This window comes from Talpa occidentalis, unplaced genomic scaffold, assembly GCF_014898055.3.
Source record: "Talpa occidentalis isolate TD23 unplaced genomic scaffold, MPIMG_talOcc4v2.1 talOcc4.4, whole genome shotgun sequence".
Classification (NCBI taxonomy): Eukaryota; Metazoa; Chordata; class Mammalia; order Eulipotyphla; family Talpidae; genus Talpa; species Talpa occidentalis.
Window position 1 is genome coordinate 123,285,082 of NW_023604295.1, and position 27,740 is coordinate 123,312,821.

A 27,740-nucleotide genomic window follows, 5' to 3' on the forward strand; every position below is an offset into this window, starting at 1 on the left:
CCTTCGCTGGCCTTGAAGGCGAAGCCTCCAAGGTCACGGCGGAGCCGGAGGCTGCAGGGTAGCAGAACCCCGCCTCCTGCGCAGGCCCGGCCTACCCTCCCTCACGTGACCCAGCCGGCCAATCAGCGAGACCCACGCCTTCCAGAAGGTCGCATGCGCTCACAGAGCCTGGGCTCGCGCAGCGCCCAGCTCCGGCCGCGCGGTGCGCCGGCGGTAGTGCTCCCACGGGGTCCTCGCTCCCGGGCTAGCGAGTTCCTACCAGGCGTCGTTTCCGAGGCGGGTGGCGGGAGCGGATCCTGATTGGTTCCCTGCGGAGGCGGGGACAGGACTCTGGTGAGCCCGGGACCACTTCCTGAAGCGCGGGGCAGGAAGTTAGCTCTAGAGTGCTGTGGCGCGAGTGCTGTCTGCTGCCCTGGTGGCGGCGCGACCTGGAGGCGGGTCCGCGGACTGGCTGTTCGGTCCGGCCGCGGCTCGGGGCCCTTCCTATCGTAGCACCACGGCCCCCTCCTTCAGCCCCGAGCCTGACGCGGCCGCCCGGGGGGCTCCTGCCGGCTGCTTGACGCCGCTCCACGGGGCGCCTACCTGGGCGTCGCCTGGACCTCCAGCCAGGGAACTGGCTCCCGGCTTCAGTGAGAAGCTGTCTTGTCACCCCGCGCCCTGTCCCCCTCCCTGAGCCATCGGCACCCCGGTCCAGAGCGACAGCCTGGGACCTGGGACCAGTCGGATCCAAGACGCTCAGCCCCGGCCCCCCCCAGACCGGACTCTGCATCGTATCAGATATGTCACCCACCATTTCCCACAAGGACAACAGTCGGCAGCGACGGCCGGGGACGTTCAACCACTCCTTGGACTTGAAGAGCGGGCCTCAGCCGCAGGGCGACTGGGATGACCGTCCTCTGGACTTTGTGGGCGGGGAAGGGGACAGAGAAGCCCTTCTGCGGGATGCCACGGGTGACTTTCCTAAAGCCCCTCGGAGCTGCCGAGCGGAATTAAGCAGCATTTTGCTGTTGCTTTTTCTTTATGTGCTTCAGGGCATTCCCCTCGGCCTGGCGGGAAGCATCCCACTCATTTTGCAGAGCAAAAATGTTAGCTATACGGACCAAGCTTTCTTCAGTTTTGTCTTCTGGCCCTTCAGTCTCAAGTTGCTCTGGGCCCCACTGGTTGATGCCGTTTACTTTAGGAGCTTCGGTCGTCGCAAATCTTGGCTGGTGCCTACACAGTATATACTGGGACTCTTCATGATCTATTTATCCACCCAGGTGGACCACATGCTCGGAAATACTGATGGCACAGCCCCCGACGTGGTGGCTCTCACTGTGACTTTCTTTTTGTTTGAATTCCTGGCTGCCACTCAGGACGTCGCAGTGGATGGCTGGGCGTTAACTATGTTATCCCGGGAAAACGTGGGTTATGCTTCTACTTGTAATTCAGTGGGCCAAACAGCGGGCTACTTTTTGGGCAATGTTTTGTTTTTGGCCCTAGAATCTGCAGACTTTTGTAACAAATACTTGCGGTTCCAGCCTCAACCCAGGGGAATCGTTACTCTTTCAGGTAGTGTATTTAAACTACTATGCTCTTGGGTTTATTTTGCGGTTTATGAATCCTTTTGACAGTGCATGACACTGGCAGAAAGCTTAATTTAGTTTTCTGGAAATCTTTCTATGGGAAATGACTTGAGGTAAGTTTTTTCTTTTACTAAAATGAGCTTCAGCCATAATTTCTACAGTGGAACGATCATAATTGTTCAGTACTCAGTGAACAGGGAAAGGCAATCCATCCAATAACCTTGTTGTGTAATGGGGAACAAAATGGAACCCAGGGACCATTTGACACTTGCCTATTAAACAGTTGCACATTTTTTCAGAAAGACTGGCTATTGTGAAGACATGAATCCAACTTGAGTCCTGTGGTTCATAGTTCCCTTTTTCTTTTGTGAGGCTGAGATTTCTGGCTTCATGCTTTCTGTCCATTTCTCCTCTACTCTTATGCCAAGAGTCCTCATTTAACCTTCTGGTGAATGGAACAGGGTTCATTCATTCAAACATTAATGAATTGGCCAAGTGATAGAGCTCCAAGGGTCTCTTATGTGTAAAGCAGAGTTGGTTCCACAAGGAATGGGAAAGATGACTAATTTAGGGGTACTCAATTGCCAGCCATTAACTACTTTGGGGGGAGTCAGGCATAGCATTGCAGGTTAACAGTTGGCCTTATTGAATTATAAGGGGGTAAGTGGAATTCCAGAATGCTCACCAGGTGAAAATGCACTGAGACAGCATAGTACACAGACAGTTATGCAAAGGGCCTTCTGCAGTTTTCAAAGTGCCTGGAGCAGTAATGTGGGCATTAGATTTAGGATATGATACTGAAAGAAAGGTGATGACCAAATTAGTAAGATTTTCTTTATTGCTATGAGAGTTTGAAACTTACCCAGTAAAAAATTATGTGTAAGTTCTAGAAACTATCCCCTTTCTCTGCATGAGTAAATACATGGCCCTGTAAGATTTTCTGTTTCTTAAACTTAACTGACAGCTAAGAAATGAGTGGCCAATATCAGTTACAACCAGCATCAGAAATATAGTAGAATTCTTCATTCTGGTAGTGATGATGAACTTAGGTGATTCTCTTTAAATTTTTTAAAAATTTTAACAACTAAACTTTTCTCATCTTCTCAGTACTAGCTTGGAAATTCCCAAGAGTGAAGATGTCAGGGGTAGGTGTGTGGTGAGGAAGTGTATGTGTTAAAATGTTTGGAATTCACAACTAATCTCCTGAATTCTTAACAAACTTGGGAATAACCCTATATCCTATCAGGGATCCCATTTCTACTGCTTCTGATACTGATAAAATGATAATTATACTTTCCCTCAGGCTTTTTGAAGCTAAAAATGGTTGAGAGACTTTGTATCAAAACAGATTTGTCTCTGAGTATTCTAGGGCTATGCTCTTGCTCTTGGTAATTCGCTGCCTAAAAATACACTGTGGGTGCCTCCCCAGTGGCACAGTGGCCCTGTCCTCGATGCCCGGCCACCGGGCGAGGGTCCCACATGGCGAGGGTCCCACATGGCGCGCAGACCTCTCCTGCCGCCCGCTGCTCCCCTCAGCAGTGTACTTCGGTCCTTCTGCCTGCTCTGCTCCCCGCTCTGGCTCTGGTGAATTCTCTCACCCTCCCGCACTTCTGACTGTACCCAGTGCTTGTATAAATAAATAAATAAATCTTAAAAAAAAAAAAAAAAAAGGCACATAGTAAACAAGTTGCTGGTATGACCCACAGTGTATTTCTTTCTTTTTTTTTAAAGATTTATTTATTTATTTATACAAGCACTGGGTACAGTCAGAAGCGCGGGAGGGTGAGAGAATTCACCGCAGCCAGAGCGGGGAACAGAACAGGCAGACCGACGAAATGCACTGCTGTGGGGAGCAGCAGGCGCGGCAGGAGAGGTTTGCGTGCCATGTGGGACCCTTGCCCAGCAACCAGGGATCTAACTGGCGCTGCAGAGGCTGCGGGCAGCTTCGCAGCCCAGCGCTTGACCGCTGTGCCACCAGGGGAGGTCCTGTGTGCCTTTTTATACTGTACTGGGACTGTTCATATCACCAAGAAGAACTAATGAGGTGATGTGTTGCATAACATGGGAAAGTCTAGAAGAGAAAGCAAGATTTAAGAGGCTATAGAAACTAAATTACTAACTAAGTAAATTAGAACTTTCTCTTAAGCATCATATGAATGACTGATAATATATCATTTCAGAGAATGCTATTGGGCATTCAGGAGCTGTTATAAGTAGCCACAACTAAATGGGAAGATCAAAATTGTGCAACTGGATTTTTATTTACACTGATTTGTTATTTTGAGTAACTGTTTGGTGGAATTTGAACTTTGTTTCTAGGAAATTGTAAAAATAGATTACTTTTTACTTTAATCCTTTTATATCTGTAATGGACTGCTGTTGGTTCAAACAAAGTTAAGAGTTGCAAAGTTCCTGTGTTTTCTCCCTTTTAGGCCGGACTGTATCTCTTGTAAACTTGTACTTTCTGGAACTTAAAATAACTAAGAAAAACGAGTGGTCTTAAGGAATTTACAGAGCTCAGAAAGAATGATGAAGGAAATACAATTGCTTAGGTAATAAAAAAAAGCCAAACATAGGCAGATATTTGGAACATCAGAAAAATAAAAGGAAGTGTAATTATGTTTTAAAATTCAAAAATATGTTCTATGACTAACACTTTGAGTGTTGTATTTACATGGAGATGGAATGTATTGTGAAAGAACTGTTTTTGCCATTCTAAATGCAGTAGTCTGCTTAGTAAATTTAGAACAGAAAAAATAAGATCAGAACAGAATCCCTTAGAAACAAGACTTTGATTATGCTAAGATTTACCTAGATTTATGTAATGCTAGGATTTTGTACCTTTAGGGATCCAGGATGGTGCCATATTCAGAAGTAGCCTTTTTTCTGTCCTACCCCATTTGGCTTTCAAGGACCTTTTGTAGCAAAAAGAGGTGATCTTTTAAGATGCAGGAAATGGTGACGATAACCCCTAAGAACAGAGATTAAATGAACATAAAGTTTTATGATTTGAAAATATATTTCAATTCCTTCGTTCTAAAAGAGGAGAAAACAGGTCAACTGTCCAGTTAGAGTTAAAGATATACCTACAGCTTAAGTTTTCTGACTCCTTATCTGGTGTTTTTCCTATAGTTGGTAGGGAACTAGGAAAATTTTCAAGGAAAACTCCTTAAAACCTTAATATAATATGTGCTGATTGGGGTGTTCTACTAGGGAAAAGTAGAACTCTGACTACTGATGTCTCAAAGACTTCAGCCCATTCCTTGGCTGCCTGGTACCCAGAAGTGGCAGACTACAATTTTTTTGTTTTGCTTTTTTATTTTTTTTTTTTTTTTTTTTTTTTTTTTTTTTATAGAGAGGCATGTTTTCTTTCTTTCTTTCTTTCTTTCTTTCTTTGTTTTGTTTATACATGCACTGGGTACAGTCAGAAGCGCGGGAGGGTGAGAGAATTCACCAGAGCCAGAGCGGGGAGCAGAGCAGGCAGAAGGACCGAAGCACACTGCTGAGGGGAGCAGCGGGCCGCAGGAGAGGTCTGCGCGCCATGTGGGACCCTCCTCCGGTGGCCGGGGAGCAGCCGGGGATCGAACTGGCGCTGCAGAGGCTGCGGGCAGCTTCGCAACCCAGCGCTCAACCGCTGCGCCACCGGGGAGGCCCTTGTTTTGCTTTTTTAAATGACCCATGCTGCTTAGGTGACTCAGCATTGAATGCCTATTTGGTGCTAGCCATGGGATAGGTGTGACAATTTGATAAATAAGACCTGGCAGTTCTCCACTCCCAAGGAATGCATAGTTTATAATGCAGATTTGCAAATCAAAATGGTGGAGGGGGTAGATGGATAATATAAATGAGGCAAGTGAGTTGGTACAAACTGTGGAAATTGGCAGAAACAGTGATGAACTGAAAAGCCCATGCCCATGTAAAGGTGGAAGCCTCAATCCAAATAAATTGTTGTTTTGTGGCAATAGGGATCCTAGGATTGCTAGATCTTATGAGTATTTAACAGAATTTGGAAACTCCTTTTTTTTTTTTTTAAAGATTTATTTATTCATGTAGGCCATAGGTGCAGGGGGTGAAAAGACTCAACAGAGACAGAGTGGGGAACAGAACAGGCAGAGTGACTGAAATACACTGCTGAGGGAAGCAGTGGGCAAGACAGGAGAGGTCTGCTGCGCCATGTGGATAGCTCACTGACCAGTGGGGGATCGAACTTCTGCTGCAGTGGCCTTGGATAGCTTCACAGTGATGTGCTTAACCCCTTGCACCACCTGGGAGGCCCTGGAAACTTTTTTTTTTTTTTTAATATATCTTCTTTGATTCTTTTTTTTGTTTGTTTAAGGATTCATTTATATTTGTACAAGAGCTGGGGTACAGGCCAGAGACACGGGAGGGTAAGAGGATTCACCAGAGACAGAGCTGGGAGCAGAACAGGCAGAAGGACCGAAGACACTGCAGAGGGCTACTGCGCCATGTGGGAATTTCCCTGGCTGGCCGGGAATCAAACCTGCGTTGCAGAGGCTGCAGACAGCTTCACGGCACGGCGCTCAACCCACTGCACGACCAGGGAGGCCCACCTGGAAACTTTTTATTTCCTAATTTTATTTTTATTTTTTTATTTTATAGAGGCATGTTATTTATTTATTTATTTATTTATTTATTTTATTTCTTTGTTTATACATGCGCTGGGTACAGTCAGAAGCGCGGGAGGGTGAGAGAATTCACCAGAGCCAGAGCTGGGAGCAGAGCAGGCAGAAGGACCCAAGAACACTGCTGAGGGGAGCAGCGGGTGGCAGGAGAGGTCTGCGCGCCATGCGGGACCCTCCTCCGGTGGCCGGGGAGCAGCCGGGGATGGAACCGGCGCCGCAGAGGCTGTGGGCAGCTTCGCAACCCAGCACTCAACCACTGCGCCACCGGGGAGGCCCCACAAGACTCCTTTTAATGTTGCTTTTTTATTCATCTCCTCCTCTCCATCCCGAAATCCTAGTAGCTTCTAATCCATTTTCCATACTTTTATAAGCATTTGATTTCAGAAATGTTACACAAATGAAATTATTCAATATGTATTATTTGGAGATTGGTTCTTTTTAGTCAGAATAATTATTTTTTTTTTCGATTCAACCAAATTGTTGACTATCGGGCCTCCCCAGTGGCGCAGCGGTTGAGCGCTGGGTTGCGAAGCTGCCCGCGGCCTCTGCAGCGCTGGTTCGAACCCGGGCTGCTCCCCGGCCACCAGAGGAGGGTCCCACATGGCGCGCAGACCTCTCCTGCCGCCCGCTGCTCCCCTCAGCAGTGTACTTCGGTCCTTCTGCCTGCTCTGCTTCCCCCTCTGGCTCTGGTGAATTCTCTCACCCTCCCGTGCTTCTGACTGTACCCAGTGCATGTATAAATAAAAACAAACAAACAAATAAATAAAATAAATAAAACATGCCTCTATTAAAAAAACAAAACAGGGCCTCCCGGTGGCGCAGCGGTTGAGCACTGGGTTGCTAAGCTGCCCGCAGCCTCTGCGGTGCCGGTTCGATCCCCAGCTGCTCCCCAGCCACCAGAGGAGGGTCCCACATGGTGCCCAGACCTCTCCTGCCGCCCGCTGCTCCCCTCAGCAGTGTACTTCGGTCCTTCTGCCTGCTCTGCTCAATTCTCTCACCCTCCCGTGCTTCTGACTGTACCCAGTGCTTGTATAAATAAAAATAAATAAATCTTAAAAAAAAAACTATAAAAAAAAAAAACAAAACAAATTGTTGAATATCAATGATTTTTCCTTTTTATTGCTGAGAAATATCCATGAGTTAGACATTCCACACTTTACTTCACCACTCACCCACTGAAGGGGTTTTCAGTTTTTGGATCTTGCTATGTTAAAAGTAAGTCTTCTTTTCTCTGAGATAAATGCCCAAGAGTACAAATGCTGGTTTATGGTAAATGGATTATTACTTTTGAAAGGAACTGCCAAAGTATTTTCTGGGATGACGGTATCATTTTATCTTCCTACCAGCAATATATGAGTGATCCATTTTATTTGTGTCCCCTGTCATCATTTGATGTTATTGTTTTTCATTTTAGATATTCTGCTGTGCTCTTCATCTTCATGTGATAGTTTGGAATGTTCATTGGCCATCTATTTTATACATGTCTAAATTCAGTTTATACAAAATGATTTAGCAATGTCAGGATATAGGTTGAATACAAAAGCTGAATGCAAGAACTTCTTATGATAACATAAAAGAGACATGCCATATATCTTTAATGTAAATGGATTTTGTACCTGACTAGAGTATATTAAAAAATATAAAAAGAGTGATTCATTTTCATCCATTTAACGTTGGTCCCAAAGTTAACATGAGGTGAGAGCCCTGAGCCTATTGGCCTGTCAGCTTCAGTCTTCTGTCTAGGGCTGAATTTGAGCCTAGTGTTTTGGGGTAAGATGTCCCTTACTAGCAGGACAGCTACCTAATCTGGTTTTTGATTGGGAAAACAATCTTTTCTCCCTAGAAAAAAACCTGACATGTTGGAGTTAATGAAAGGGTATGTGATCTCGGTGTACCTTCTTAAGGGATGGAAAAATGAAGGATTAGAAAGATTTCAAAATCAGCTTTGAATTTGCTCAATTTTTGCTTACATGTCTTTAAAATCCTCACCCCCTTGTAAGATATGACTATACTGTGTAATCAAAGCAGCATGTTCTGGGCTTGTTCTTCAAGAGCATGGATTTTTTTTTTTTTTTTTTAAGATTTATTTATTTATGCATGCAAGAGCTGGGGTACAGGCCAGAGGTGTGCAGGGGGGTGGGGGAGGGCAGTGAGAGGATTACCAGAGACAGAGTAGGGAACAGAACAGGCAGATTGACTGAAGCACACTGCTGAGGGGAGCAGCAGGGCGAGTCAGGGGAGTTCTGCTGCGCCATGTGGGTTGCTTCTTGGCTAGCCAGGAATCGAACTTGAGCTGCAGTGGCCGCAGTTAACTTCATAGGTTGCGTTGTATCCCCTGCGCCACCAGGGAGGCCCAAGAGCATGGATATTTTGAGCATGTGTTTAAGGGAGAGATTTGTGGAATAGAAGAAATGTCTATTTCTGCTAAGATTCGGCTTGTGACCCAGGACCAAACTGCTGATATTTCTATTTCAGTTACCTTCACTGTGAAAGTGAGATAATTGGACTGGATGATGATGAGTGTCTAATGTCACTTCATGTTCTAACTTGTGAAATAGAGAAATGTGCCAAATAAAAGATAAAAGGAAGACTGGATATTTAGAACAGAAGCTGCAAGTTTGTGTTCCCACACTAACTATAGAGTTAATTTTCTTTCTGTGAGAGCATTGGAGAGAGAATTCTGGACTGATCAAGCATGGCTGTACTAGACAGTGCTTCTTAATTTTGTTGCTACTTCCTTGTCCAAGAGAGGTGCCCTATATCACAAAGGGTTTGGGGGCCTAGTCCAAAGCCTTGAAAGCTTGAACTTTTTAATTTTTTATTTATTTATTTTTTTAAAAAAAGATTTTTATTTATTTATTTATTTATTTATTTATTTATTTATTTATACAAGCACTGGGTACAGTCAGAAGCACGGGAGGGTGAGAGAATTCACCAGAGCCAGAGAGGGGAGCAGAGCAGGCAGAAGGACCGAAGTACACTGCTGAGGGAGCAGCGGGCGGCAGGAGAGGTCTGCGCGCCATGTGGGACCCTCCTCCAGTGGCCGGGGAGCAGCCAGGGATGGAACCAGCACTGCAGAGGCTGCAGGCAGCTTCGCAACCCAGCGCTCAACCACTGCGCCACCGGGGAGGCCCAGAAAGCTTGAACTTTTTTAATGTGTAACATTTTATCTTAAAAACCCTTGCAAATTTTGCCTTCAGAATTTTTTTATTAGAATGTTTCCCTCTAAATTGAGTAAAATTCAGTCTTTATGGAAGCTCACTATGTGTATCCATGGGTTTGTATTCCCTTTGACATACCATCATATGGGGAGATGAAGGAGAGGAAGGCAAATACAAATAACTTGTTTAAAGAAGTATGCTCAAGTCTCTATGTTCAGGTAGCATGGTTAGGCTAAAATATGTACCTTTTTCCTAGGTGTATCTGGTAATAGATAAGAGAGCCTACCAGCTGTAGGTATATAAGTCTCTAGGTAGTATAATGGGGAAAATATTCTTGTTTTGAGTCAGACCTGAGTTTGAATATCACCTCTGGTACTCTGGTGATCCTGTTTCATTGCATGTAAAGAATAAATTATAATACTTGTCTTGGAGAATGTTTTTGAGATTTACAGCAATGTCCTGTGTTTCCCTTTGGGCTCATAAAGGCACTCAGGTACTGGCTATTCAATAATCCTTGGTTACCAGTGAATTGCTACATGCTCTTAATTTTTACATTCATGACAACACTAGATAAGGTCTGGTCATCACTTAAGCATATTTAGTTTATGGGGGGGCCTCCCTGGTGGTGTAGGGGTTAAGTCTTACACTATCGTACTATCACCACTGAGACCTGAGTTCAATCCCTCAGCCATGGAACTTACGCACTTAGAGTACAGAGACCTCTCCTGTGTTGCCACCTGCTCCCCTCAGCAGTGTATTTCAGTAGCTCTGCCTGTTCTGCTCCTGACTCTGTCTCTGGTGAATCATCTCAGCCCCAGCACCTCTGCCTTATACCCACGTTCTTCTATCCATAAATAAATACATAAAAATCTTTTTTTAAGAGGAATATTTATTTTATTTTATTAAGATTTATTTATTTATTTATACAAGCACTGGGCACAGTCAGAAGCTCAGGGAGGGTGAGAGAATTCACCAGAGCCGGAGCAGAGCAGGCAGAAGGACACTGCTGAGGGGAGCAGCGGGCGGCAGGAGAGGTCTGTGCACCATGTGGGACCCTCCTCCGGTGGCCAGGAGCAGCCGGGAATCGAACCTGCACTGCAAAGGCTGCGGGCAGCTTCGCAACCCAGCGCTCAACCGCTGTGCCACCAGGGAGGCCCCGAGGAATATTTATTTTAAATAAGTTTTTTTAATTTATTTATGCACGCAAGAACTGGGGTATACGCCAGAGTTGCAGTGGGTCAGAGGATTCACCAGAGACAGAGTGGGGAGCAGAACATGCAGATCTACTGAATTACACTGCTGAGGGGAGCAGTGGGCAAGACTGGAGAAGTCTGTTGTACCACATGGGCTACTTACCTGGCCAGGGATCGAACTCATGCACAGTGACTGTCAATAGCCTGGTAGAACTGAGACTTTAACCCCTGTGCCACCAGGGACGCCCTGTTAGGTCTTTTTTCAAAAATCATGATATTCAGAAATCATGAAACTTGAACATCAGTTTGACATATTGATCATACATTTATATATACTTTTGCAGATAGAAATGCATAAATCAAAATTTATCAGAATGTGAATAATGGAATATTTAAGTTACTTTGGTAATGTCTTTTCAGTGATTGGTATAGCGAACTCTAGGTGTTCTCTAGCATCAAAGCAATATTTGTAAACAATGGCCAATGTGTAGTGGTCAGTATTTATGGTAGTTGGTTTATAAAAGTTCTTTACTTCCGGGCGACGATCTGTCCTCTCTTTCTGAGCTATTAGCTTCATTCTTCTGTTCCTTGAACTGTGCAGTCTTGAATTAGGGCTCTTCATTACTTCCATCTTTCATCTGTACTGTTATTTTATCATTCAAGCATGGAGATTTAGAAATAATCTTAACTGCAGACATACTGAAACCTGTTTAACTTGTACTTATTTTTCTTTCTCCTAATACTGGTAGTATTAAAGAGTTTAAATTCTAGATGAAGGGCCTCCCTGGTGGCGCAAGGGGTTAAGACGAAACCTATGAAGCTATTCACAGCCACTGCAGTATAAGTTTGATCCCCAGCCGGCCAGGCAGCATCCCACATGGTGCATTAGACCTCTTCTGACTCACCCACTGCTCCCCTCAGCAGTGTATTTCAGTCAGTCTGCCTGTTCTGTTTCCCACTCTGTCTCTGGTGAATCCTCTCACTCCCTGCACCTCTGGCCTGTACCCCAGTTCTTGTGTGCATAAATAAAGAAATCTTTAAAAAAAAACAAATTCTAGATGAAGATTTTGTTCATTACAATTGGGAGAATATACTAAGCAAATTTTAAAAGTTTTGGCTTAGAGAACTGGAATCCAAGTACAATGTAACTGAAAATGTTTCATTTTCACTTAATATTTATGTGGAAGCAATTATTTAAATTTTCTGGTCATAGTGAAAGTAACATTTAAAGATTTATTTATTTATGCATACAAGAACAGGGGTGTAGGCCAGAGGTGTGGAGGTAAGAGGATTCACCAGAGACAAAGTGGGAAGCAGAATAGGCAGATCTACTGAAATACACTGCTGAGGGGAGCAGCGGGCAAGACAGGAGAGATCTGCTACGCCATGTGGGTCAGCTTCCTGGCCAGGGATGGAACCTGTGCTTGCAGTTGCTGGATATAGCTTGATAGTGGTGACTTTAATCCCTTAGCCACCAGGGAAGCCCAAAAGTAACGTCATTTTTTTCAGGATTTCCTTAACAGCTAATTTAACCCAAATAATGGAAAACACTTTCTCAAAGAGAGTATTATAACAGATGAAAGTCTGTAAACAAGTTATTTGTCACATTTCACAGCTGAAATCAAGAATGCAAAAATAATCAACATTAGCTTCTCTTATAAGAATAATCTTAAATTATTCTTTTTTTTTAAGATTTATTTTTACTCTTTTTTTTTTTTTTTTTGAAAGATTTATTTTATACAGGAACTGGGGTACAGGTCATAGGCATGGGAGGGTGAGAGGATTCACCAGAGACAGAGCGGGGAGCAGAACAGGCAGATGGACCGAAATACACTGCTGACGGGAGCAGCGGGCGAGACAGGAGAGATCTGCCGCCCCATGTGGGAATCTCCCTGGCAGGCCAGGAATCATCCTGCGCTGCAGAGGCTGCCGGCAGCCTCACAGCGCTGCGCTCAACCTGCTGTGCGCAGGCCCTATTTTTACCAGGGAGGCCCTATTTTTACTTATTTATGCATATAAGACCTAGGTTATAGGACAGAAATGCGGGGTGGGGAGTGAGAGGATTCACCAGAGACAAGAGAGGGGAGCAGAACAGGCAGATCGACTGAAATACACTGCTGAGGGGAGCAGCTGGTGAGAGAGGAGAAGTCCCCTGCACCATGTGGGTTAGCTCCCTGGCTGGGCATGGAACTCATGCCTCAGTGGCTGACAATAGCTTGATAGCTCTGAGACTTAACACCTGCTCTATCAGGGAGGCCTCATTCATTCTTTTTGAATAGCTTCCAGAATACTGTATTAACATAAACTAGCAATTATGTGTTCTGACAGTCAATCAAAAACTCTAATGTACTGTTGTGTTTTAAAATGGATACCTTTGTGTTACAGAATGTTTCATCACATAGTGAAATTATTTATAAACTTCCATGGTGGAGAAAAGAATTCACCGAAAATACAAATTTTCATAAATATATAAGCATTTTAACTTATTAATTTGCATGATTTGGATATCAGAACCTTGTTATGGGTTAGACTTGTCAAAACTAAATAACTGTCCAGTTCTAGTAGAATTTTATTTTTTTTTAATAGAGGCATGTTTTTATTTGTTTGTTTGTTTTGTTTATACATGCATTGGGTACAGTCAGAAGCACGGGAGGGTGAGAGAATTCACCAGAGCCAGAGCGGGGAGCAGAGCAGGCAGAAGGACCGAAGTACACTACTGAGGGGAGCAGCGGGCGGCAGGAGAGGTCTGCGCGCCATGTGGGACCCTCCTCCGGTGTCCGGGGAGCAGCCGGGGATTGAACCGGCGCTGCAGAGGCTGCGGGCAGCTTCGCAACCCAGCTCTCAACCGCTGCGCCACCGGGGAGGCCCTAGTTCTAGTAGAATTTTATTTCAACATTAGTGTTTTTAAATCTCTGTGTAGGCAGTGTGAAATAATGGAAGGAGTATGAAGCGCAGATTCAGAAGATTTAGATTCAAGTTCTCCCTCGGCTTCTGAGTTTGACCTTTGACAAAAATTGAAGTATTCTGGCCTCCCCGGTGGCGCAGCGGTTGAGCGCTGGGTTGCGAAGCTGCCCACGGCCTCTGCGGCGCCGGTTCGATCCCCGGCTGCTCCCCGGCCACCGGAGGAGGGTCCCACATGGCGCGCAGACCTCTCCTGCCACCCGCTGCTCCCCTCAGCAGTGTACTTCGTCAGTCTGCCTATTCTCTTCCCCGCTCTGGCTCTGGTGAATTCTCTCACCCTCCCGCGCTTCTGACTGTATCCAGTGCTTGTATAACTAAATAAATAAATCTTAAAAAAAAAAAAAGTAAAATTAAAAAAAAAAATTATAAAAAAAAAAATAGAAAACACCATGAATGAGGTTGAAACTGTACAGATCCCTTTCCTCTAACTCAGCAGCAGGAACAAGATTCAGTACAAATGAAAGCCCTGGCTGAAAGTGACTAGATTCAATGAATAGCTAGTTATGCTACGGGAGCAATTAAATAAAGAGTAAACACATATTAAAAAAAAAAGTACAATCCTAGAATGTTAGAGTTAGAAAGCATCTGGGAATTTCTTCCCAGATTTTCCTTGTTATAGCTAAAGGAGATGAAACTGGGTTATCATTAAGTTTTTTTTTTTTTGTTTTTTTTTTTTAAAGATTTATTTACTTATCCACACAAGCACTGGGCACAGTCAGAAGTACAGGAGAGCGAGAGAATTCACCAGAGCCAGAGTGGGGAGCAGAACAGGCAGATGGATGAAATACACTGCTGAGGGGAGTAGCGGTCTGCCCGCCATGTGGGACCGTCGCCGGCAGCAGGCGCCGCAGAGGCTGCGGGCAGCTTTGCAGCCCAACGCTCAACCGCTGCGCCACGAGGGGAGGCCCGTCGTTAAGTTTTGTAGTGGCAAACTAAAATGCATTTCTCAGGTGGTTATAGAGTTACAGATTTTGACATTGCTTGTGTAAAATTTACAATTTTAGGCCTCCCTGGTGGCACAGGGCTTAAAGTCTCGTTGCTATCAATCTATTGCCAGGCACTGGGGCATGAATTTGATTCCTGGCTAGGGAGCTAACCCTCATGGTGCAGCAGACTTCGCCTGCCTTGCCCACTGCTCCTCTCAGCAGAGCATTTCAGTAGATCCGCCTGTTCTGCTCCTCTCTCTGTCTCTGGTGAATCCTCTCACCCCCCGTACCTCTGGCCCACATCCCAGATCTTGTATTCATAAATAAATCTAAAAAAAACTTGAAAAAAAATAAAATTCACAATTTTACCATTGACTTAGATTGTAATGGGCACCATGACCTCTCTAAGCCCATTTCTTCATCTATAAATAAGTGCTGGTAATAACCTAATCTATTGGGCCTCCCCGGTGGCGCAGCGGTTGAGCACTGGGCTGCGAAGCTGCCCGCAGCCTCTGCAGTGCCGGTTCGATGCCCGGCCACCGGGCGAGGGTCCCACATGGCGTGCAGACCTCTCCTGCCGCCCGCTACTCCCCTCAGCAGTGTATTTCATCAGTCTGCCTGATCTGCTCCCCGTCTGGCTCTGGTGAATTCTCTCACCCTCCCGTGCTTCTGACTGTACCCAATGGTTGTATAAATAAATAAATCTTTTTTTAAAAAAACCCTAATCTGTTGAGTTATAGTATAAGACAGCTACATATAAAATATGTTTAAAATGCTTAACACATTTATGGCACCAAGTATGCACCGGGTAATGGTGCCTCAGTTATTACCATTATTTTTAGCTCTTACAAAGTATCTTCCAGAACATCATACACTCTTTCCTCTTGGTTTGTTCAAAATAATCACTAATGACCCAGCTGTCCTTCACTGAAGCAACCCAAATAGTACTCTTCATATGTCCCCATTGTGCACCTACAAGTATAAGGAGCTTGCTTTTTATCCACAGAATTGAAAAGAGAAGGCTATTCTTAAACAGATTAAAAACATTAGGAAGTTTAGTAAAAGTTGGAAAATCTAACAAAAATGATTATCTGTTGTCCAAATTGGTATAATTTAATAAAGAACTGAAAAAACTTCAATGCTTAAGATGTGACTAATGGATATTAGGGGATATGAAAATCATATCCTTCCCTTTAGCACTTTCCTTGAATAAAATGACATGGTAGACCTTTGTTTTATTCAACCCAATTGCACATTAAATGTCTGGACCTTTACCCCCTTTTATTTTTGTTAAGTAACACTGTATTTTTTTTGTTAAGTAACACTGTATCTGGGGTCGGAAAATGTGTGTGTTAACAAAACCAGGACAGTCTTGTTTACCCTGTGCCTGGTACAACGCTGTGAAGATGATAGACATCTAAATGTTGATATTTTAAAACATTTCTGATTGAGGAAAAGTTATATACAGAAATATTTAATATCAATGAAAATAGCCTATTTCAAAAATTAATTACAGATTTAAAACACTCTTAATTTCAGATTTCCTTTTTTTCTGGGGAGCTGTATTTTTAATAACAACAACTTTAGTTGCCCTTCTGAAAAAAGAAAACAAAGAAGTATCAGGAAAAGAAGAAACTCAAGGGATCACAGATACATACAAGCTGCTTTTTGAAATTATAAAAATGCCAGCAGTTCTGACATTTTGCCTTCTGATTCTAACAGCAAAGGTAAGAGAAATATAAAGCAAATTTACCAGTCTGGTTTTTTTTTTTTTTTTTTTTTTTTTGAAGATTTATTTTATTTATTTATGCATATAAGAGCTGGAGTGTAGGCCAGTGTTGGGGGGTGTGGTGAGAGACAAAGTGGGGAGCAGAACAGTCAGATTGACTGAAATACACTGCTGAGGGGAAAAGCCAACAAGGCTGGAGACATCTGCTGTGCCTTGTGGGTTAGCTCCCTGGCCAAACTCATGCCACAGTGGCTGGCAATAGCTTGATAGCACTGTCTCTTTAACCCCTATGCCACCAGGGAGGCCCTCCTGTCCCAGTCTCTTTTAATTGCCAATATCATGGAATACTTACATTGTCTTTCATATAACAAGTCCCTGTCCACTACCATTAGAATTTAGTGGTAAAAAGCAACATCTTCTCTTTATTAAATGTGTTTTAAAAGTTGTGATAATAAAATATACATTCAAAATAAGTTAAATATCCCGGAATCTTGAAAGGAATTACTCCAATATTAAGTGCTTCTAATAAATGTGAACTTTTATTGATATTAATGTTCGGTATAGAAATGAATGCTGTGAAATAAATGCTCTCTGCTATTGTAAGTATAATGCTAGTGGTAGTAAAATTATCTACTTAGAATGTGATTTACAAAGATATTAGAAGTCTATTTAAAAATTAGTTGATTTCTTCTAATTCTGGAAGGAAATAGCCTTCAAATGGGAATTTTATTGATTTTTAAATTTATTCTGTAGGTTTTCTATATTAAGATTTACTAATTTTATAGTTCTAACACATTTTAAAAACATGCCAGAAGAAAGTATTTTGTTATAATACTTTTGCTGCTAGTATTGGAATTAATAGTTGGAAGTAATAGTCCTAAATATTGGAATTAATATTGGAATTAATAGTTCTAAAATCTAAAATAAGTTTTACAGAATTTTCCTATTATGTGTTCATCCTATCTTTCATAAACACATCTATCTTTTGACAACCTTAAAGGAAAAATTATAGTCTTATTCTGAAATACTGAGTTTTTTCCTACTCTCATAATAAAGGTTAAACATTAAAGAAATTTAAATTTGAGGAACTCATGATTCAGTTTTAGGAAATGCTGAAAGATTTAAGACACACAATGGCATGTAATTGCAATGTTTAGTAACAAAATTGGTAACATTTTGGGTATATTCTCCCCTATATATATGTAGACCTGTAGGTATGCATGTACATATACATATACTTGCATATGTAAATATAATGAATAAGTTAATTATAGTCAGTAAATTAATATATATTTTTAAATGCAAACACTTTACAAGAATTGGATCAATAAATATACAATTTTTATCTTATTTTTGTCCTGTTTTACCATATGTATTCCTGTATCATGAAAGCATACTTTAAAAAAAAAAAAAGGTTTATTTATTTATACAAGAACCATGGGGTACAGGCCAGATGTGCAGGAGAGTGAGAGGAGTCACCAGAAACAGAGTGGGGAACAAAACAGGCAGATTGACTGAAATACACTGCTGAGGGGAGCAGCAGGCAAGAAAGGAAAGGTCTGCCGTGCCATGTGGGTTTCTCCCCGGCCAGCCGGGATTGAAGCAGTGCTGTGGAAGCTGTGGACAGCTTCATAGAGCTGGGCGGCACTCAACTGCCTGTGCCACCAGGGAGCCCCCATGAAAGCATAAGTTTTAATAGCTATGTTGTCACAGTGAAAAAATTTGCTTTAATTTGCACATTCATTTTTCTATTATATATTTAGTTTGATGGGCCTCCCTGGTGGTGCAAGGGGTTCAGCATATGAAGCCATCAATAGCTACTGCAGCACAGTGCTATGCTTAACCCCTTGTGCCACCAGGGAAGCCCTCTCCTAACTTCTAACACCATACATTAATTTTATCTGCTTTTGAGTTTTGGAATATCCAGTATTCTCATATTATTGTATGATTTCATTTAATTTCATTTAATCATTTAATCTCTTGTATTATTTCATTTAATATTATGTTTGTATATATTTTTTTAAGATTTATTTATTATTTATGCATACAAGAACTGGAGTATAGGCCAGAGGTGTGGAGGGTGAGAGAATTCGCCAGAGACAGAGTGGGGAACAGAACAGGCAAATTAACCGAAATACACTGCTGAGAGAAGTGAGCGAGTCAGGAGAAGTCTGCTGAGCCATGTGGGTCTCTCCCTGGCCGGGGATCGAACTCATGCTGCGGACAGCCTCATAGGTTGCATGTTAACCCTTTGTGCCACCAGGGAGGCCCAGTGTTATGCTTGTATAATTTATCCACATTGTTATTTATTTATAGCAAAAGTTTGTTCATTTTTTTTGTTTATAATAATCCATTATATGATTATGCCACAATTTGTTCATTCTCTTGATGGTAGATACTTATTTCTACTTTTGGACTATTATAACTAATAAGTCTAGGAATACTCATATACATGATTTCTGATGACCTATAGGTGCACATTTCTGATGAGTAAATACCTAGGAGTACAACTGCCCTAGACTGCAGTTCTTGTATGCATAAATAAATAACAAAATCTTTAAAAACAAAAAACAAACAAAATGTGTGTATGGCAGTACTATCACAGAAGTAATTTTGTGATATCTTTAAGGAATTATTTCAGGAACCATATCATGTCCCTTAATCCCATTAAATTTTGTTGTTAACTTTGATTTACTTTGTTAACCCATTATAAAGTTACCTTTTCCTTTTTTAATTAAATAATTTAGGGGCCTCCCTGGTGGCACAAGGGGTAAAGCGTCAGTACTAGGAAACTATCCCCAGGCATTGTAGCACGAGTTCAATCCCTGGCCAGGGAGCTACCCACATGGTGCAGCAGACCTCTCCTGTCTTGTCCGCTGCTCCCCTCAGCAGTGTATTTTAGTCAATCCGCCTGTTCTGTTCCCACTCTGACTCTGGCCAATCCTCTCACCCCCTGCACCTCTGGCCTGTTCCCCAGTTCTTGTATGCATAAATAAATCTTTTTAAAAAATAAAAATGAAAAGTAATTTATATGGGGATACTTTAAGACTATGTAAAAATCTTTGTTTAGGACAGCAGCTCTGTTGCCCATCTGTGACTATGCAGGTGTCTCTTCTTTACCAACCTTCTCCCTTCACAAAGCAGCAGAGGCAGCAGCTCTCCTTCCAAGGCAGCTGGCCTGTGACTGCAGGTTGCTCTTGTAACAAACCTGTCTTTTCAGGGCAGTTCTTTCTGCCCACTTGTATCTGTGCAAGTGACTATTAGTCTTCACTCCCTTTTTATAATAAACCTGCCCCTTTGGATATAAAAAAAAAATCTGTTTAAATATTTCTTGTTTTATTGAAATAACATTGCATCATGGCATTATCTAAGTTTCAGGTCTTCATTGTTAAGTATCAACATGTGCATCATACTACATAGATTGTCTGAATATCTTATTTCATCTCAAACTTTTACCCAGTACTTTTAACATCTTACTCTTTTTTGCTGTTGTTTTAAGAATTAATCTAACTATACTTTTTCTTCCCCTATATCTTATTTAACTTCTCAGATATAATAGGGAAATTTAGTTGAAATTAGAGCCATCTACAGTTCCTAAGAGTGCTAAAGTACCCATGTTTTCACTGAATGTTGCTAGTGTACCACAGGCAAAGTGGTAGTGTAGTATGTGTAGTAACTTGATTGTTTTCCCTGATGTTATAATATGATTGTTACTTGGAGACTTAGTTTCTTTGAAGAACTTACATATGCTTAGAGGATAAGCACAAATAATTTTTTTTTTCTTTTTTTACAGATTGGTTTTTCAGCAGCAGATGCAGTAACAGGACTGAAATTGATCGAAGAGGGAGTACCCAAAGAACATTTAGCCTTATTGGCAGTTCCAATGGTTCCTTTGCAGATAATACTGCCTCTGATTATAAGCAAATACACTGCAGGTCCCCAGCCACTAAATGTGTTTTACAAAGCCATGCCCTATAGGTAAAAACAAAATAAAACCTTCTTAAGTGAGAAAGGTTAAATGAGGGACATACATTAGTATCACTAATATCTGTGTATAGAGTATATATGAGAAATGACTTCAGAAGCATCTTTTAACCTTAGTATCATTTACTAAATCATTTACTAAATACATATATTTTTACCTTTTCTTTTTAAAGACTTATTTTACTTATTTTAGGCATACAGGAGCTAGGGTATAGGCCAAAAGTGTGGGGGGTGAGAGGATTCACTAAAGACAGTGGGGAGCAGAACAGACAGATTGACTGAAATACACTGCTGAGGGAAGTAGTGGGTGAGACAGGAGAGGTCTACACCCTGTGGGTTAGCAGTGGCTGCTGATAGCTTTATAGTGCTGAGACTTAACCCCTTGCACGACCAGGGAGGCCCTATTTTTACCTCTTTTTTAACCTCCTAGTAGGTTTTAGTGACAGGTTTCTTTCATATGATAGGCAAACAGATTTAGTTTTGTTTTTTAAACTAAAATGGCTGTCAGTTTCTTTTATTTTTTATCTTTTCTATAGATTATTGCTTGGATTAGAGTATGCATTGCTGGTTTGGTGGACTCCTAAAGTAGAACATCAAGGCGGATTCCCTATATATTACTATGTTACAGTGCTGTTGAGTTACGCATTACATCAGGTAAGTTTGCTGTGGTTTTCTTAGGAAGGAAACTGTATATATAAAATAAAGAAGAAATTTGGCTACAATTTCTTTAAAATCATGATAGTAAATTTAGGATATAAACTGGACTCCTGACACTGAAAAAAATTTTTTTTAAAGATTTATTTATTTATTTTATACAAGAACCGGGGTATAGGCCAGAGGTGCGGGAGGGTGAGAGGATTCACCAGAGACAGAGTGGGGAACAGAACAGGCAGACTGACGAAATACACTGCTGAGGGGAGCAGCGGGTGAAACAGGAGAGGTCTTCCTCGCCACGTGGGACCTTCGCAGGCCGGCCGGGATCGAACTGGCGCTGCAGAGGCTGCGGACAGCTTCACAGCATGGTGATCAACCACCCACCAGGGGAGGTTCACATTTAGATGTGAACTTTAAATCTCATGGCTTTTGATTTAATAAGTTCTATTCATGAAGAGTTCCTTTTTCATTCACTGACTTTTTTGTTCTTCAACAGTATTGGTTACATTTCACATTTACTTACTAAGTATCTCTCAATCCATCCATAAATTTGGGTTCTTTCTTCCATTCCTGATGTCTTTCTGAAATTATTGAGAAATAATTCTGCATTGAAAATTATGACTTGAAAATCTTTAAAATTGTTTTGATTATAGAAGCTGTGTGTCAAGCTGCTTTTTAAAATCATTGTTAAATATGTTTGTAATCCCTAAAAGGAAAGACCCCACTTTACCCAGGCCTCACTGCTATTGCAGAATGGGGAGTTTGTTTCCTGGGTAAGAAATGCAAGTAGGGCCTCCCCGGTGGTGTGGCGGTTGAACGCTGGGCTGCTGCAGCGCTGGTTCGATCCCCGGCCACCGGCGAGGCTCCCACATGGCGCGCAGACCTCTCCTACCTCTCCTGCCACTGCTGCTCCCCTCAGCAGTGTATTTCGTCAGTCTGTCCTGCTCCCCGCTCTGGCTCTGGTGAATTCTCTCACCCTTCCATGCTTCTGACTGTGCCCAGTGCTTGTATGTATAAATAAATAAATCTTAAAAAAAAAAAAAAAAAGAAATGCAAGTAAATGGCAGATGTCCAGCAGTGCAGTTGGACTCAGCTACAATTATTGGAAATTGTACTTCAGAGTCATTTTGGATTTTTCTATGAAATTTCATTTAAATTCTTTGATTCAGCCTCCAGAGGAGGGTCCCACATGGCACGCAGACCTCTCCTGCGGCCCGCTACTCCCCTCAGCAGTGTACTTCGGTCCTTCTGCCTGCTCTGCTCCCCGCTCTGGCTCTGGTGAATTCTCTCACCCTCCCGCGCTTCTGACTGTACCCAGTGCATGTATAAACAAAACAAACAAACAAATAAAATAAATAAATAAATAAGGCATGCCTCTATAAAAAAAATAAAATAAAATAAAGTAAGTACATTAGCTGGGCCTCCGTGGTGGCACAAGGGGTTAAGCACCACACTGTGAAGCAGTCCACAGCCTCTGCAGCATGAGTTTGATCCCCGGCCAGTCAGGGAGAAACGCACATGGCGCAGCAGACCTCTCCTGACTTGCCTGCTGCTCCCCTCAGCGGTGTACTTTGGTCAGTCTGTTCCCCACTCTGTCTCTGGTGAATCCTCTCACCGCCCCCATCACCCCGCACTTCTGATCTGTACCCCAGCTCTTTGTATGCATAAATAAATAAATCTTAAAAAAAAAATAAATACATTAGCTTAGTGTTTCATTATCTCTGAAAGTCAGGAAAACTGTGATATAATAGCCAAAAAAAACATGTTTGATTTTGAATTTAATTAGATAATTTCCCAAAGTGTAGTAATTATAAAACTCAGACAACCAGATGCTTTGTGGGGAAAAACGTTACAAGACCAAATAAATTTAAGATACATGACTTAACTTCTCTTTATGTAATATCTTAATCATTCCATCAGCAAATATTTCATAGACACCTATTCCATACCAGAAATCATTCTAAAATACTAAGTATGAATAAAATCCCTGCCTTTAAGGAATTTATATCTTTCAGAAGGCCTACAGTGAAAAAGACTTATTTAATTTTGTGCAACTTAGTATTTCTCAGCTTTATTTGACTTTGGAATGCTTCTTTCTATGAACATCCCATGGGCTCATTCTAGAATGCTGTTTTGGAAACATGGTTTGTTTTCATGTCCCTAAATGAAGTGTTAACTCTTGTCTCTTAAACACTTTCTTGCCTCTTGAGGATTTTTCTCTTTAGTTTGTTGCAGAAACTTTGCAATGTTATTTTCCTTTTATAAGTGTAGGCTAAAATTGCATGATTTATGCACTCCATATGTATATTTATGTTCCTTTGACTGTTTATATGTATAACATGTTTATAATTGTAGTTAGGCACACAGATGGTTTATTTAGGTCCAGTACAAATATGGCAACTATGGGGCTTTGCTTATTGCTCTATCATCCTTCAGTGTCTCCTCATTTCTCATTTTTTTCATTTTTTATTTTATATATTTTTTACATCATTTTTCATTTTTGCACAATGTATGCATTTTCATCTTGGTTATATTCCCCACACAGTTCCCACCCCTCATCTCTCATTTATCTATTGAATCTTCCTTGACTACTGTGGTAAAATTAATCTCTCATATTTTTAGATCCCAGTTGCACAGTGTATGCATACTTAACTACTTACTTACATACTTACACAGTGTATGCATACTTATTACATTTCATTATAATCATTTATCCCCTATTTTCCCACCCTGGAATAAATTCTTCAAGAGCATAGAGGGATTGTATCTTATACAATACAGCTTTGTATTGCCATGATCTGGCTGAGAACCTGACTTATATTAGGCACTTAATAAATATATATTGACTTGAGTTTAATAAGAGTCATAAAAATTAATTTTCAGGTTTTTTATTTTGATATTCTTAATTTAGACAAACTCATAATATCTAACTATCTTAGAGATGTTTTACTTTTTCCCTTTAGGTTACATTGTACAGCATGTATGTTTCTGTAATGGCTTTCAATGCAAAGGTTAGTGATCCACTCATCGGAGGAACATATATGACCCTTCTAAATACCGTTTCCAATCTGGGAGGAAACTGGCCTTCTACAGTAGCTCTTTGGTTGGTAGATCCCCTCACAGTGAAAGAATGTGTAGGAGCATCAAATCAGAATTGTGGAACACCTGATGCTGTTGAGGTAAGTATGTTGTAATTTTAAATAACATTAAAATATTCATTTCCAGGCCTTCCTGGTGGCCAAGGGGTTAAGTTCTCTGCGCTGTCACCTTTACTTCCTGAGTTCAACCACAGGCCAGGGAGCTAACCCACATATGGCGCAACAGACCTCTCCTACCTCTCCCGCTGCTCCCCTTAACAGTGTATTTCAGTAAATCTGCCTGTTCTGCTCCCCACTCCGTCTCTGGTTAGTCCTTTCATCCCCGACACCTCTGGCCTACACCTCAGTTCTACCCAAAAATAAAAAAAAAAATAAAAATATATATATATAAAATTTCCTCTTTTTGCTTCTACAAGTATTATATCTTCTTTTGAAAATCATGTCTATCCATAATTCTAGTGTAGAAATGTATATATTCTTTCCCACCAAAAGTAGTTTATGTTTAACACTCAAAGTATATGTTTAACACTCAAATCAGTAAAAAGTAGCTTACTTGATGGCACAACGGGTTAAGCACCACACTCTGCAGCACAAGTTCGATCCCCCAACTGGCCAGGGAACAACTCACATGGCAAAGCAGAGCTCTCCTGACTCACCCGCTGCTCCCCTCAGCAGTGTATTTCAGTCAGTCTGCCTGTTCTATTCCCCACTCTGTTTCTGGTGAATCTTCTCACCCCCCACATCTCTGACCTGTACACCAGCTTTTGTATGCGTCTCAGCAAGATCAGGGGGAGAACAATCTCCTCCACCTTGAAGGTTACTGTCCTATACAATAGTTACTTAATAAATTAATAATTAATGGCTATGTTTTACAATTGTAAAAAAGAAAAATTTCACTAGCTGTTTGTAGGAAAACTAACTAAAACTGAATGGTTAGTAGTTTGATTATTTCAGAGTAATGTATTTCAGAGTATTTCAGAGATTATTTCAACTTCTGCAGTTGATTCATTGGAAGTTTCTTCACATTTCCAAATATGAAAGGCTGCATTTTGAAAATGAGCGTTTTATATAGCAAAAACAAAAGAAAACTTTGAGTATGATTTCCATCTTAGTTTTCCCCAAAGGAAAGTTTTCCTTTAGTCTTTAGGGACTTAGCTCCTTTATAGGCTTTGGCAGAAGTTGTGAGACAGCACCCACAGGTCTAAATCATGGTGCAGGTGGTCAGTCCTTCCGGGATTCTCAAGAATGATTCCAAACTACCTTGCTGTGAATGTCACAACTTTTGCAGTAATGGAAATTCACATACAGCTTGGGAAGCACGTAGGCATGAGGACACTTGTTTTGGAAATGTCCTTGACAGCTGCTACTCCTTTGTGTTTCAAGGACTGACATCTTAAGAGTTTTGGGGCATCTTGGTGTAACTAATAGACTAGACATGGCCACAGCCCTTTTAGGCTGAACCTTTCTTTATCCTTCTTTTCTTTTTCTTTTTTTTAAAGATTGATTTATTTATGCGTGTAAGAACGGGGGTACAGGCCAGAGTGTGGGGGTGAGAGGATTCACCAGAGACAGAGTGGGGAACAGAACAGGCAGATTGACTGATATACTCTGCTGAGGGGAGCAGCGGGCCAGTCAGGAGAGGTCTGCTGCACCATGTAGGTAGCTCCCTGGCCAGGGATCGGACTCATGCTACAGAGGATGCGTCTTAACCCCTTGCGCCACCAGGGAGGCCCCTATTCCTTCTTTTCATAGTCACCTGGCAAATGAAGACCTGAGAGGGCCCAAAAATTGTTTTTATTCTGTTAATAGCATTAAAAAGATATATTGCCATGTTTCGCCATTTGAAGTGAAAGGAATGTTGAAACGTTTCAACAAAAATATTTTTTGATTACTCCTTTAAATTACCAAGTAGAAACATGTAAATTGTGAATTCTTCCATTTTGAAATTGGAAATATTTATTATAATTTTATTTTTACAGCTTTGCAAAAAGCTTGGTGGCTCATGTGTTACGGCATTGGATGGTTATTACGTGGAGTCCATTATTTGTGTTTTTATTGGATTTGCTTGGTGGTTCTTTCTTGGTCCAAAATTTAAAAAGTTACAGGATGAAGGACCATCTTCATGGAAGTGTAAAAGGAGCAATTAATCCATTCACTACTGGACATTCTAGAAAGGTAACTATAGTTTTAATTCAGAGAGCTATGATAATCCATGCACATAAGCATAAAACATTATTTTAAAAAGGAGATTATTAATATAAAATGCCAAATGGTTGAAAATTAAGGCCTTTCTGTATATTTGATCATATTTTTCCTTGTCTTGATGTATTGAAAATTCACTGAAGGTCAAGAAATTGGTTCAAAAACAACTTTCCTGATCTTGTTATTTGATTTATTATCTTTTTAATATATTGACCAAAGCATGTTTTAAGCCATAGTATAGTAGTCATGGGTGGTAATCATGCAGTCAAGTATTGCTATTAGTACCTATCATTGAGCTGTATTTACATTTTTTGTAAAATATATTAAATGGAACAGCACTTGATATCAAGGTACTAACTATAGCTAGTTTGACCTTATCAACAGTTAAATATTATTTTGAATAGCAAATTGGTTAAATATGTGGAATTCGCTAAGAAAAGAATGGAAACTTCTGAAATGCCATGTTGATATTATTTTTTCTGACCTTAATCTCATTGTACTAATGAATCTGTGTTAAAAATACTATTTTAAATGTATTTCCTGTTTTTGTAAGCGTTAAAGATTTATAAGAAGATTATTCAAGCTATTTTTTTATAAAATGAAATCTATGATTTTTAATTTATTGATTCCTCTACTCCCCTTTTTTGGGAAGAGATTTTGATTCCTAGTTAATTTATGCCCTAAAACTTACTTATGTTTTTTTTTTTGGTGGGGGGGGCGTCGTAAGTGCTTCATGGCACATAGCTCATGAGGGGATCAAATTTAGTGTTGTATGTATGTTCATGGCAAAGTGTTGAAAATAAAAATTAAACATTTTTCTTCACATAGTTTTTTTTTTTTATTACTGAGAGGAAAAAAAATCAGTAAGCTTCCTGATTAAGTACAACTTAAATAGGTACTACAGTTTTAAAAACTAATTCTTTAAGGAGAAAGACAGACATTCTGTGCCTTTGACAAACTAAATCGTGGCAGAAGAATGTTTCTTAATTACGCACTTTACTAGTGAGAAAAGATCTCACAATTAATTACCTTATACCAAACCAGGTACTGTATTTCCACTTACTAAAGCACAGGCTTCTGTTTGTGAACTGTAATTTTCATTGGAGGATTGGTATCCAAGGAGAATTAAGCTTTTGAAAGTACTTTGATTTCCAACACATATCTACTCTCCCCCCAGTAATAAGGTTCTTTGCACATTTTGTGGCATGTATTACTCTTCAGAAATTATATAAATACTACAAGAGTTGGCAGGGGGGTGGGAGATTGAGTCTTAATAATTTTGTCTGTGGGAAAATATATACTAACTCCTGACTTTATTAATTTTATAATATAGGTTGAATTTTAGAATGGGTTTTTATAAGTTATGGAGGATAAAATGGGTGGGAGAAAATGGCACTCAGCATCTGAAGAGAAATAGAGACAGTGACCTCTAGAACTCATGCATTGCCATGGGGAAGTCTGTGTTGGGCATTGATGTCAGATCCTGAAGAATCACCTGGAAAATCATCCTAGAGACAAGGAGCTACAACAAACCATAGACTACAAGTACTTTGGCAAATGGGTTGTCCATTATCATGTATTATAATCAAAATGTTTACTTGAATAAAGAAAAAAACACACTTAA

At 41.0% G+C, this 27,740-nt stretch overlaps 1 protein-coding gene across 2 annotated transcripts; it reads left to right on the forward strand.

Annotated features, from left to right (window-relative positions):
- The first annotated feature begins 351 nt into the window (after positions 1-351).
- Positions 352-27,740, forward strand: SLC33A1 (solute carrier family 33 member 1). Of its 2 annotated transcripts, XM_037526243.2 has the most exons (7): positions 352-1,551; positions 15,989-16,176; positions 19,972-20,156; positions 20,699-20,816; positions 23,780-23,995; positions 25,894-26,089; positions 27,450-27,740. In XM_037526243.2, the coding sequence occupies exons 1-6, from the start codon at positions 780-782 to the stop codon at positions 26,059-26,061; spliced, it is 1,647 nt and encodes a 548-aa protein (XP_037382140.1). In that variant the 5' UTR covers positions 352-779; the 3' UTR covers positions 26,062-26,089; positions 27,450-27,740. The 2 variants fall into 2 exon arrangements, with proteins under 2 accessions (XP_037382140.1, XP_054556964.1); XM_054700989.1 differs by having other exon boundaries at positions 25,894-27,740.